The sequence below is a fragment of the Martes martes genome (assembly GCF_963455335.1).
Source record: "Martes martes genome assembly, chromosome: 9".
NCBI classification, from domain to species: domain Eukaryota; kingdom Metazoa; phylum Chordata; class Mammalia; order Carnivora; family Mustelidae; genus Martes; species Martes martes.
The window spans coordinates 64,867,784-64,881,252 of NC_137896.1; the positions used below are offsets into that span (position 1 = coordinate 64,867,784).

General features: G+C 51.5%; 1 protein-coding gene across 2 annotated transcripts in view; it reads left to right on the top strand.

Moving 5' to 3' along the window:
* CNNM4 (cyclin and CBS domain divalent metal cation transport mediator 4) overlaps positions 1-13,141 on the top strand; it is a gene marked incomplete at its 5' end in the record, with an annotated part of 36,098 nt that extends 22,957 nt beyond the window's left edge. Inside the window, 7 exons of one of the 2 annotated variants that reach the window (XM_080814144.1) lie at positions 1,742-1,885; positions 2,247-2,381; positions 3,756-3,925; positions 4,226-4,322; positions 5,957-6,019; positions 10,076-10,257; positions 10,549-13,141. In XM_080814144.1, coding sequence (XP_080670270.1) covers positions 1,742-1,885; positions 2,247-2,381; positions 3,756-3,925; positions 4,226-4,322; positions 5,957-6,019; positions 10,076-10,257; positions 10,549-10,746 — 989 coding nt within the window. In that variant the 3' untranslated portion in view covers positions 10,747-13,141. The remainder of the gene's footprint in view (positions 1-1,741; positions 1,886-2,246; positions 2,382-3,755; positions 3,926-4,225; positions 4,323-5,956; positions 6,020-10,075; positions 10,258-10,548) is intronic. The other variant, XM_080814145.1, reaches the window with a different exon arrangement.
* Between the last annotated feature and the right edge of the window lie 328 nt (positions 13,142-13,469).

A 13,469-nucleotide genomic window follows, 5' to 3' on the forward strand; every position in this document is an offset into this window, starting at 1 on the left:
TCTCCCCGGAGCAGTGGCAGGACTCCTGCTCCATTGCTATTGATGTAGGTGGTTTCTGGTTTGAGGTGGTTAAAAACAAGGTTCTGTCGAACCTCTTTGCTTCCATGCCTTTTCTGCTTTGGAGACGATTATATCCAGCTTCCTACCAGTGGAATATCTGAGTCCAAGGTTAGGGACTTTTCATTTTGAGTCATGCTGCGAAATTGGCCTCCTGAAGTGTGCCCATTTACCTGCCCACCAACCTGAGGACCTGAGGGCATGCTTCCCCCAGCATCGGGTATTATTGGTCTTAGAGCGTGCCAGTCTGGAAGGTGGTAAATGCGACTTTGTTTTAACTCTGGTTCCCTCCTGACTGAGCATCATTTCTCTCTCTAGAAGGCACTCCTGCATGGGCAGCCTCCAGCAGGCAGAGAGGCCTGGGGGGCCAGACCCCAGGGTCTTGGCTCTGAGGGGCTGAGGCCTGCTGGAGGACCTTGACGGATCACTTGCTCTGATCGGCCCCCGTCTAGAAGACACTGGGAAGTCTTTGAGTCTAGACACGGTTCTGGCTAGGTCTGGTCTGGGTGCATAGTTCGAGCAAGGTGCTGAAAGTTTTTTGACCATAACTCGGAGCTGGAGATGAGTGTACCACAGTGACTGACACGTGATGGTGAAAGTTGCACAAAACAGTCCCCCCACCTCCCCTCACATGTGGCGTACTCCGATATCTTTGTTATTTTATTTTTTTTTAAATGCTGGTCCTGGGAACTGGCAGCTCTCTGGAGTTCTGAGGGGCACATCCTGGGGTTAGGGGATCTGGAGTGGCCTTGGAGACTTGGAAAACGCCCTCTCCAGAGAAGTCCTTTGAGTGGGGCCCTCAGACTGGGTTGTGAAGGGGAAGCTGCCCAGAAGACCCTGGCTTGACCTCAGCTCTCCCAGGACTTTCTCCTTTTGGCTGCTCCAAATCTGGGTCCCTGTGTGGGCTACACAGCCCATCTGAACTGCAGTGCGGACCAAGCCTTGGCTGTCTCCCTCCTGTCACCCACTGGGACGAGGGGCACAGGAACAGGGTAGAAACCCAAAATAAGGTCCTGGAAAAAGCCCTGCCGCCCCCCCCCGCCCCCCGCAACAAACTTCTGTGGAGGGTCCCTCCTCCCCTCCCTCTGCCTTCTGACTTTCTCTTCTTTAGGTTGAAGAGGTGGCCCTTCTCTAATTATAGTACTTGCCTGGCCTAATTACAGCCTGGGCTAATTTGTTAATGGTTTTGGGAACTGAGAGCCTTTGCCTTGGGCAGTATCATGGCCCTGGATACATGCTGGGGCATTTGCCAAGGAGAGCAGGGTGAAGGAATGTGAGTGGCCCTGGAGGCCCCATGGGCAGCGTGGGCCATCTGAGGAACCCCATGTCCAGTTGGCATCCACGTGTCTCCAACCCATCGCTCCACAGCCCACAGCTTGTCAGTGTGTGTCTTTCCCTCCTCTAGGACTTTCAGGAGACCCAGGCAGGACCTTGCCATTTTCATTCTAATGAAACAAAAGCTCTTTGATGAAATGCCTTAAAATTTAAAAATGTACTTTTGGTTTTCCTTTTCATAAAAGCAACATCTGTTTGTAGCAGAAACTTTAGGAAATACAGAAAAGGGAAAAAACCACCCATGACTCCACCCCAGTGACTCATGACCCCAAATGTGTTAATATTTTGGTGGAGGCGTCTCATGACTGGGCCCTTTGCTTTTGTCTGACTCATTGCATCATCCCCCAAGGGAAGTCCCACCTGGCCATCGTGCAGAAGGTGAATAACGAGGGTGAAGGTGACCCCTTCTACGAGGTGCTGGGCCTGGTCACCCTGGAGGACGTCATTGAGGAGATCATCAAGTCTGAGATCCTGGACGAGTCAGATATGTACAGTGAGTTCCATTCTTTCCATTGGCCTGGAACCCTTTTCCTGCTCACACCCTAGGTGTCCCTAGGTGGGAAAGCCACACAGTGCAGGGATGTGGGAGGCCGGGCTCCCTGAGGCCCAGGAACTGGGTTCCTCACACTGGCCAGGGTGGGCGTTGGGCATGCTGCTCAGATCGGTGAGAGGAGGACATCTTTGCTCCCCCTGGCCTTTGTGCCTCAGCATTGAGCCAGGGAGTCTGCCTTGAACCAGACAGTGCTGCTTGTGTGTGGAAGAGGGGACTGCAGAGCTGGGAGCTGGCGCGCAGGTCCTAGTGTGTTCCTGAGTCACTGGGAACCGAATTCTCAGTTCTAGATTTTCTCTTACAGCCGACAACCGAAGCCGTAAACGAGTATCTGAGAAAAATAAACGCGACTTCTCAGCCTTCAAAGATGCTGACAATGAACTCAAGGTGAAAATTTCACCTCAGCTACTTCTGGCTGCTCATCGCTTCCTGGCCACGGGTAAGAGAAAGAGGAGGGCCCTCAGGCGTTGGTGGGACACAGTTATGGAGGGGGAGTTCTTGGCCTCTGGTTATTTGAAAGGTGCAGGGGAAACTTGGCTGCCTCTGAAAGGGGGCGAGGTGGCTTCCCTCCATCGCTGGGGCGCTCCCTGTGGTGGTTTGTTTTCTCTGTTGATGGGTTGTCATTGCAAAATTCTAGGAAGGACTCGGGTTCTGAAAATAACCACCGCGAGAGTGGGGAGGGTGAAATAAAAAAAGAACCATTAGGAGTACCTGAGGTGGGCGCTGGGGTTCCCCAGACCCCTGGATGCTGGGAAGAAGGAGGGCGAAGGAAGCCCTTGCACATGCTGTGGGCCCACAGCACTTGTCTGGCTCATGTACTCAGAGCCTGAATCCAGCTCTGCTCTCATCACTCCCCCTTTCCCTTTGCCTGCATGTGCTGAGGCCAGCAGGACTTGACCTCTAGATCAGTGACATTCCTCTCTTCTCACCCCTGATTCAAAGCCCCTTTGGGGACCTGGGTGATTGATTTGAAAAGATCTTGCCTGTTCCTCCCTCCCCCCACATCTGACTCTCTTCCCAACCCTCACTTGCTAAAGGGTGTTAATTCTTTGTTTTTCCTGCCAGGGCATTGATGATGGTGCTAATGATAATAATGATGGTAACATTTATGAAGCACTTTCCATATGCCAAGCATGTGTCTAAGTGCTTTACATGTATTACCATTTAACCTCACCATGACCCTACCAGGTGTTTTGTTTTTTGTTGTTGTTGTTTGGTTTTGTTTTGTTCTAAGGAGTCTCTATACCCAGTGTGGGCTCTAACTTGTGACCGTGAGATGAAGGGTCCTATGCTCTTGCCAGTCGTATGCTCTCAGCCGGGTGCCTCAACCCTATGAATTTTTTTTTTTTTTAGTTTTATTTATTTGAGAAAGGGAGAGAGTGTGAGTGGGGGAGGGGCAGAGGGCGAAGAGGGGGAGGAAGAGACTCTCAAGTGGGCTGTGGAGCCTGATGCAGGCTTGATCTTACCACCCTGAGATCGTGACCTGAGCCAAAACCAAGAGTCAGACACTCAACTGATTGAGCCACCCAGGTCCCCAACCCTAAGTTTTTAATCCCCATTTTACAGATGAGGAAACTGAGACACAGGTTAGGTAATTTGCCCAAGGTCATGCACGCCCAGTGTGGGAGCCACTGTTCCAGCCTAGGCAGGCAGACTCGAGTCTGACCAGTCTGGATCCAAGGGGTACTGCTTTCCCACAAAGGTGCAGAACCTAGGGGAAGGAGGGCCTGGGCAGCGAGCAAGCACAGTGACCATGTTCCCAGTGCTGTCCAGCCAGGCCCCTGTGAAGTCATTGTCTTCTTTCTTCCAACAGAGGTTCCCCAGTTCAGCCCCTCTCTGATATCAGAGAAGATCCTGCTGCGGCTGCTCAAGTACCCAGATGTCATTCAGGAACTCAAGTTTGATGAGCACAACAAATACTACATCCGCCACTACCTGTACACCCGGAATAAGCCGGCCGACTACTTCATCCTCATCCTGCAGGTGGGCGGCCTGCTCCCTGCCCGCCCTCCTGTGCCCGCTCTGCCTCCTCACCTGCTGAGTTGGCTGGGAGATGCGGGGCTTTTCCCCCGTGCGGCCTGCCCCCGAGCCTCTGCTCCCCCTTTGCCCATCCTCTTCCTGAGAGGCCACCCTTGAGCCTCTGGGTCAGGGTGCCTGAGCGCTTCAGGGCTCTGGAACCGACTCTTCCTCGCCCTCACTTTTCCCTCTTGCCTTGTCCTTTTTTCCCCTCAGTTGGGCTTTCCTTCTCAGGCTGTTTGTCACCCTGACCCTGTGTTCTTCCAGGGGAAGGTGGAGGTGGAGGCCGGGAAGGAGAACATGAAGTTTGAGACAGGTGCCTTCTCCTACTACGGGACCATGGCCCTGTCCTCGCCCACCTCTGGTGAGTAGCTGGGCTGCCTCCATGCTGCTCTCCAGCATACCTGGACTGGGGGGAGACTTGGACTGGTACCCCAGAGTCTAGGGCCGTCCAGGTGGCTCAGAGGAGAGGGAGGCCAGTGAGGGCCAGAGCTGCCAGGGCCTAGTGGAGGCGGTCCAGAAGAGCAGGGCTTGGCCCCTTCAGACAGGATTCCAAGAGTGGGGAAGAGGAGACGGGAAGGGGAATCTGAGCCAAAGCCTGTAGGGAGCTGAGAGCGTGTTCTGAGATGTGAGATCAGCGTACCAGAGCCTCCAGGGGTGGGAGGGGGTGGACCATGGGGAGTAAGGACATGTTGGGGAGCCCCAGAAAGTGGCTGGCATTTGGTTGTGATAGGAAGCAAGAAGCCATGAATGGTCTTGGAGCAAGGGGACGTACCATAGCAACTGGGCCATTTGGGCAAGTAGTCGTAGCAGCGGGAAGAGTAAGAGACAGCAGGTGACAGAGGCTACAGGGTCTTGCTCACAGAGACTGGGGCAGGGGAATAGAGGTGGGGAATGAGGGCATCCAGGGTGCCTGGATCCAGGGAGTCAGGGCAGGGCCTGTTTGTCAGGTAGGGTGTGGATGGCCTTGGCTTTTCAGGGGGCTTAGCCACTGCCTTTTGGTTAAGGGCTGGTTCTGATGGCATAAAGGGACTTGGGGCAAAGAGGGGACTGGACACACCCTGCAAGAGAGTTGTGGGAAGTCCAGGGAAGGGCCACTCTGGCCACCCTAGTGCTTTCTGCTTCTCTAGTCCCGGGTGGCTCAGGCTCTCTTTGCCAGAGGGGCCTTGTGGCTGGAGTGGGCACTCTGTAGGCAAGACCCAAGTCTTGCGAGATCAGCTCCTTGCTAGTTGCCTGGCCCTTCTGAGCCTTGAGTGGGTCCCCAGGTTGCTGCAGGCCAGAAAGTGAAAATCCACTTTGTGGCTGGGGGACAGGCCACACACTGAGGTGTGTGTGGCTCGTGGAGATCCTCTGTGTTATGCCTGTTGCTGTCCTTTGACAAAGAGGACCCTGAGCGCAGGGGGCCAGGGCCCCCTGTATGTTGATACAGCTCAGCTTATTGGCTGGTGTGATGCAGCTCTGCCCCTCTCCCAGCATGAGCAGGCTCCAGGAGGAAGCAGTGGGAAAACAAGACTCCAGAGCTGGGTTTTGGAGCAGGGGACCCCTGCCTGGATGTCACTGGCCTAGGGAGAAGTTTTCGGCCCCTCCCAAGAGCACCTCTTGCCAGCCAGCTGGGGAAAGTCTTGTCCAGGAGGGCACGTGGTCGTGGGACATTTCTTCCAGGCACTTCTCTCTGCAGTGATGCCTCAGAGGTTGGGTCTGGGTCCTTGGCTCCATCCTTTGAGCTAGAGGCACTCAGGTCCCACTTGGGAGAAGGGAGAGGAGATGACTTCAGCCGGGGGTGGGGAGGGCCGCTCTGACTTCACTGTGGGAGCCTCTGCCCCTCTTTGAGCAGCGCTCATTGGTCTGCCCTAAGCTCCCTCCCTGTCAGAGTCCACTGTGCCCCTCCCTCCCAGGGACACTGGCCCCCAACAGATCTGCTTCTCCATCTTGTTCCTGTGGGTCCATGTTCTGCCTCCTCACCCTACCCATTGCTGACCTTCTCCTCTTTTGCTCCAGTGCCTTCAACCCAGGTCGGGTGTCCGCCTGGCAAACGGAACTCCCTGCTGTCCTGGCTCTCAGGTAACACAGCATGGCGGGAGTAGTTTGTGCTGCCACCTGTTGCCTGAGCCCACATACCACAGCTCTATTAACCTCTCCCAGCAGCCACTGGGGCTCCCCACCTGCATTTTGGGCCATCCCACCTGTTCACGCTTGTGGGCTAGCCTGATTTGCACCGGCTCTGCTTGGCAGCGGGCCCAGGTACCGGGTGGTTTTGCCCTGGTCCTGGAAGCGCTTCCCCAGAGGTCCTCAGTCCTTGAGAACACACATGCACACCCAACGCGTGCGCACACACAGACACACAGCTAGAGTGGGAAGGGAGCGTTATGACTTCTGCCCAGGCCAAGTGAGCCCAGCTGTTGCACACCCCCGTGATCGAGGTCACTCACAGACATCAGGATGCCTTGTCATCTCATCAGCTTTCTTTAAAAAACTTGCCTCCTTTCTTCCCAGGCTTTGCTCTTCATTCTGTTGCTGGGGTGTCTGCCTGCCAGGGGAGGCAGCCGCCAGGCATTAGAAGTACGGCCCTGGGCAGACTGCCTGAGTGCTGTCTCTGTGCTTGCTAGTTAACAGGATTCCAGGAGCTGACTTCCTCTCAGTCTTTTGATCCCCCTTGTGTAATGGGAACAATACATGTGGCCCCTTCTTAGAATTATCAGGGCAATGAGAGAATAGGTAGGGAATGTTCCGTTAGAGCTAAGTTTTTATTTCTGTTTTTTCTTGGTTACAACTAAAATGTGACATTCCAATTGGAAGTATCGAGGAAAAGGCCCAGTGCCACATGCTGTTTCTGGCCTTTGATACATCACACTCCTGAGCCTTATCCCAGAATTGCTGGCAGCTGTGTTGGTTGACTCGGTTCCACTTATATGGAGGCAGCAGAGGGTGGCAGAAAGTGCTGGTCTCCCCATCGGAACACTGGCCTGCTGAGCCCTGAGGAGGTTAAGAGCATTGCCAAGTGCCTTTGGGCTCCAGTCTCAGTGTGTAACCTAAAGAAGTTCCTGAGGCCTTCAACAGTCCTAAAAACCTATCCCCAGAGTCTGTCATTTCCCATTTTATATTCGTACAGTTGGCTTTTTTCTCCCTCTCAACTGTACCAAAGCACACTTTTATCTTGATTCTCTTAAAAAAAAAAAAAAAGTAAAAAGGTGAATTAGAAGTCACTTGTCCCTTTCAGACAGCCAGCTTCTGTTTATGGTAGGAAGTGGGAAGCTGCTAACAGCATTTGAGTGGGTGATGTCTGTGGACCGTGTTGGTCTTCCTTGGCCACCTCAGCCTCCTTCTCTCTTCCGCACTTGCTCTTGTTTCATACTGACCAGGGATTCATGTATCCGTGGCTTGGGTCCTCCTGTTTTTACCTAATACAAGAGCAGAGATCCAACTTTCTTGTTGGAGCCATAGTGTTCCCCCAAGCACACGTGCCTTCATTGGTTATCCCCCCTTATGGACAGTCCTTGTGGTGTGTGTTCTATATAACACCATGATGTAAACCTCTTTATGAAAAAACTTTCTCGGTGTTTAAGATTATATCCTTAGGATATGCTTTCAGAAATGGAATTACCAAGTTAAAAAACCCCTATCTTTTTTACACATTTATTACTCTGTTTAATTTTATTTTTTAAGGTTTAAATTAATTTATATTTTTATTATTTTTTATATTTTATTTTTTAAGTTTTATTTATTTATTTGAAAGACAGAGATCACAAGTAGGCAGAGAGAGAGGAAGGGAAGCAGGCTCCCCACTGAGCAGAGAGCCCAATGCAGGGCTCGATCCCAGGACCCTGGGATCATGACCCGAGCCGAATGCAGAGGCTCTAACCCACTGAGCCACCCAGGCGCCCCTATTTTTGTTTTTTTTAAAGGTTTTATTTATTTATTTGACAGAGAGAGACACAGCGAAAGAGGGAACACAAGCAGGTGGAATGGGAGAGGGAGAAGCAGGCTTCCTGCCGAGCAGGGAGCCTGATGCGGGGCTCGATCTCAGGACCCTGGGATCATGAGCTGAGCCAAAGGCAGATACCTAATGAGTGAGCCACCCAGGCGCCCCAGTTAATTTTTATTTTCTTGAGAGAGCAAGTGAGTAAGTGCAGGGGAGGAGCATCAGGAGAGGGAGAGAGAGAATCTTGAGCAGGCTCCATACCCAGCGTGGAGCCTGACATGGGGCTTGATCCAAGACCCTGAGATCATGATCTGAGCCAAAATCAAGAGTCAGAATCTTAAGCAACTAAGCCACCAGGGTGCTTTGGATTTCGTTTTCAAGTAATATCTACACCTAATGGGCTCGAACTCACAACCTGGAGATCAAGGGTCACACGCTCCACAGCCTAAGCCAGCCAGGCACACCTTATAGTTCAGTTTCAGTCATAAAAGCAATTTAGCTTATTTAGAAAATTGAGGAAAGGGAGAAAATTAAGAAAATTAAGCAGTATTGGGGTGCCTGGGTGGCAGAGTTGGTTAAGTGATTGGCACCTGGTTTCAAGTCAGGTCATGATCTCAGAGTCCTGGGATCAAGGTCCTTGTTGGGCTCTGTACTCAGCATGGAGTCTGCTTGAGATTCTCTCTCTCTCTGCCCCTCCTGCTAGCACTGTCTCTCTCCATCTAAAATAAATAAAATCTTAGGAAAGAAAATGAAGGAGTATCATAATACTATTGTTCAGAAACAAAGGTTTCGTAGTTGGGTGTATGTCTTTCTAGGGTGTCTGTTTTTAAAAGGCCATGTCACTAATTTGTGTTGTTTTTAAATTCAGATTCTGGAGTGTTAATAAGTATTAGTTAAAAGCAGTCCATCATCATCCAAATGATTAATGTGAAGTATTAGGTAATATTCATAGTATTTGTGTTCCTTCTCTAGAACTTAATCAGAGGTATTACTTAAGTTGGGGTAAGTGACACACTTGTGATCTTCTAGTGATCTTATACTGCCCAGTCATAGGATATCCAGACTATGTTTTCCTAGTTCTATGAATGAAGCTCAGAGACAGAGTATTACTCAGTTCAGCCTCACTCAGTTAAAGCTGTGTTGGTCATTCAGTCACCTGGCTTCATGATGTTTGCTCTCTTCACCATTTGTTCATCTCTCTTCACTGTTTGTGGGAGTAGCTAACTTAGTAGTTAGTTAGTAACTTAGTGCTCAACTAAGTAAATAAGCCTAGTCCATTTCCTATTTGTTTAAAAGAAGCCAGCATGCTTTCACGATTAACTTCTTTGTGCATTTCATTGTTTTCTAAGTGTTCTCAAAAATAAGAGCTAGTGATATGCAGTCTGTATACAGTTCTTTCTGAAAATAAGGAGGCTGCTCCTTCCTCATTTGTGGTTGCGTCGTCCAGGTTCCTTACAGTGGGTTGCATGGAGGCCCTGTTGTCCCTGGGGGAAGAGGCACGTTCTCCACTCCCCCAGGCTTTGCCTCAGGGCAGGGGGATGTAGATCGGACTAGAGGGAACCGTTGGCTGGTGTGGGAGGCCCAGCACTCCTGGGGCTCTAGGCTCCTGTGAGAGGGACCTGCTGCCCCTGTCCCCCTTTGTCAGACTGACGGGGGCCCCAGCAAACACAAGTGGGCAGGACTGGTCCATACAGAGCGGGTCATGTGCAGAACACACTTCTGACCTGTGACAAGCATGTTAAGATGTGACTAGGGCGTCACGTTGAGAAGTATGTGTGGATGCATCATAGGGTACAAACTCTATGTTCTTTTTAATGTAAAAGTGTGCAGTATATGTCCCTCGATACAAGCTGCTTTGGGAACAAGGACAGTGTCTGGTCCACTGTGAGGGGTAATCATGGTGTCACCCTTGACTGATGAGTTGTTGGGGGAAATGAGGGGATCTGGAGACATAAATTTTGTGTCTTTGGTTTTGGTTTTCTGCTTTGGTAGGCTTTTTAATACTTACTGCACAACCCCTCTAAACAAACTAACTCACTTGCTTTAAGGAGGCCAGACCTTCTGCAGTTGGAGCTTTTCTGTCCTTCAGAACTGCTCCGTTCCGGTGGGGGCCCTGGACCTGCGTGTCTGGGGCACAAGAGGGACCCCCATGAAGGGCCCCGGGACTCCCCGGCCTGACTGTGTGTCTCTCCCCACAGACCACTCCCCAGCCCACCCCAACACCCTCAGCCGCTCAGCCTCCCTCAGTTACCCAGAGCGCACAGATCTCTCAAGCGCGGCCACCCTGGCGGCCAGCACCAACCAGTTCGGCAGCTCTGTCCTGGGCCAGTACATCTCCGACTTCAGTGTCCGGGCACTCATGGACCTCCAGTACATTAAGGTGAGTGCTTCCTGTGTCTCTCCCTCCGGACAGCATGGTCTTTCCCGTCCCAGCCATTTGGATCACTATGCCTCAGGCATCAGCAGCTCCTTTCTTTCACCCCCCACACAGGGCACAGAAGGCCCAGACCCGAGACGTGTGTCTTCCTTATTCTTGCTCCTCACTCTCTCCAGCTGGGCACGTCCTCTCTTCCAGACCCCCAGCCCCAGCCCTGGCCAGCCTCGTTTCCCTGGTCTCGTAAGGCTTGCCTCTGTCCCCGCTCTCTGTGAACCTCACCCCTTCTTCCTGCAGATCACGCGGCAACAGTACCAGAATGGGCTGCTGGCCTCACGCATGGAGAACTGCCCTCAGTTTCCCCTGGATGGCTGCACCATTTGCACGGAGAACTTAGCCGGGAAGCCCGAGCTGCCCGTGGTAGATGAGACCACAACTCTTCTCAATGAGCGCAACTCTTTACTGCACAAAGCCTCCCATGAGAGCGCCATCTGACAGGAGGGCCCGGGGCCCCCCGCCATCCCCGCGGGGGTCTCCCCAGTGGGCCCACATGAAGATAGGGAGCCTTGTAGGCCAGAAGGGGTGCAGATAGCCTGTCTAGTGGAGCAGCCACATGGCCCCCAGAATGTGGGGAGTTCTGGCCTCTGACAGGGACCTCTGAATAGCTCCGAAGTAGCGGCTGTCCAGCCCAGGACTGGCAGGGCAGTGGCCCAGCTACCACGAGCAAGGCTGTTTTTTACTGAGAGAATTTCTGAACTAGGCTCACTGCTCCTCTTTTTAAATATTGTTTGGGGAAAGGAATGGGGAAGGGGAAGACAGGGTTAAGGAACTTTATTTAAAACAAAAAAAATTTTTTTTTCCACAAAAACTTCAATTAAAAGGGGTAGGGTTTCTCACCCTGGGAAGCAGTAGCCATAATCTGTTCCCAGCCATGACCTTCTGGCTTACGTCCCTGTCTCAGGGAGCCTACTCTTCCTCCTCTTCCCCTTCCTCTTCCTCCTCCTCCCCTTCCTCTTCCTCCTCCTCCTCCAAAGATGGTATCCCAGAGGCCTAATGGAGGAAGGTTTTTCTCTTGGGAGGAAGACAGTTCCTTCCAGGAAGCAAAGAACCAAATATCGCTGAGAACAACTGCCTGGATGCGTGCACTGAGGCTTGTCTGAAGTCACTGAGGCCGAGGGATTCTGGGTAACTGATGAGGGACATGGTACTCCCAGCTACAGAGAGGAGCACACCTACTCCTGTCAACTGCTGGATCCTGGAATTTCCTAGAACTCTGCTGATGGGCTCTCCTGGTGAGTTGGGCTAGGCTGAGGACTCTCACCCCTGTCTCTACTGGTTTGGCTCAGAGTGTTAAGCAGGGTCTTACACCTTTAACATTGCTTACCCCTGCTCCCCAGGCCCTGCCCTTACTTTTACCAAAGGTTTCCCCCTAGGTGGGAGAACATCTACGTTACGGGTGACTTGTCTGAGATACTCCTTTCAGTTCCAGGAGGGAATCTGGTCATGGGCATCTGTGTTGTTAGCAATTAAGACCATCCTCCTTCCCACCCCACAGTGAAAGTCAGGTGTCAGTCACTGAGCTATGAAGTCCTTCTTTCCAGACTCCCTACTTCTCATCCTGAAACCCCATTGCCTCTTGGATTGAGGACAACAGGACACATAGGAAGACAACCTAAGCAAATTCTTCATGCCCTTTCCTCTGTGGCTGAGGCTTACCCAACCTTGTTCACACACTTACAAAACCCAGGAAGGGAGGTTTCCACCTAAAAGGCACACAGCTGGCAGCCCTGTTTCCCCCATCTTTGTAATCCTAGCCTGAGTTGTCATTCTGGCCTTTGCTGAAGCTCCGCCCCCGTGTGAAATTCTGCCCTAGTTCCTTTTCCCTGGGGCGAATGAGGCCCTGCTGTAGAGCTCCAGGCTTGCCACTGTTGGGGAGCCTGTGGGGCTAAGGTCCATGCTGGCCCTTTTGTCGGGTGGAACAGTTGCTGGGGGCCCAAGATCAGGCGAGGGAGACTGCACACCTTCCATCTAAGTAGTACTTATTGACCCTTTTCTCACAGTGACTTCTGTTACCCCAAGTACTCTGTTCTTCAGGCACCTGGAAAATGTTAACTCTTGGGACCAGGAAGTGTCTGCACCAAGTATGCTTGCCCCTGGCCAGTTCTGAAGTCTCCCCTAGTCACAGAATTTATTCCTCAAAGTCTGGAGAGAAGGTAGTGACATGGGTTCTCAGTCATGAGAAAAAGAAAAACAAAACAGACCTTTATTCCCTGTCGGGGGAAACCCCTCAGTTTTCTACAGGAGCAGCTTGCTTTCTGAGTCCACATGGGAGCTTGCAAAGCTGTGTTCCTGAGAGATCTGAGTGCCAGGTGGAGCAGAGCACATTGGCCTGAACCAAGTGAGTGTGTGAAGTGAAAGGAGCAGGTGCACACACTTCCACAGCTACCTCTTTGCACACACAGTTACTACCAACATATGGGCCCTCAACCCCTCCCTTTCCCCACTTACAATCACTTCTTGCAGAGGGTCATAATTATTTCCAAATATTACTGGTCCCATGACTTCCTCCTCCCAGTGCAATTTTTCACTTCCTATTCCAACCTCTGGTTCCTGGGCCGAGCCATACCCTGGAGCTGGCCCACCCCTGCGTGTCTTCCCACGTCAGGGAGACCTTTGCAGATGGCCTCCAAGTGGGTAGGCAAGTCACAGCCACCATAGCGAATAACTCATATTTATTTTGCATAAGATTTTAATTTGTATATTTTTGTGATTTATTTTGGCATTGTTATGAGTTTGACTCTCGGGGAGTTTTGTTGTTATGACTCTTGTGTCTTTTGTCACAAGACAATGATATTTGCTAAACAATATATGGAATTTATTTTTGATTGGTAATAAAAAATGAAATATGAAGTCTTGGTGAGTGTTCAGTTTGCCTGTTTGAGTTCGGTCAGTATTTGGTATCTATCGTAGAGATGGTGGCTGTGGTTGGCTGTCAACCTATGACAGGGCAAGGGGCAAGTATTCTGGGACTGTTTAACAGGAAGCAGAAATGAAATTTACAAAATACATATAATCAAGGCTGTTGTCCCAGGAGTTAGAGAGTGGCAGCTGCTGTAAGATGGATTAGTGTGCTCAACTGCCACAATTAGGAATTTGTAAAAATGGATAACCCTAGTCTTCTGCCTGTAGGTACTGGAGGGGGCAGTTGGAGGGGGAAT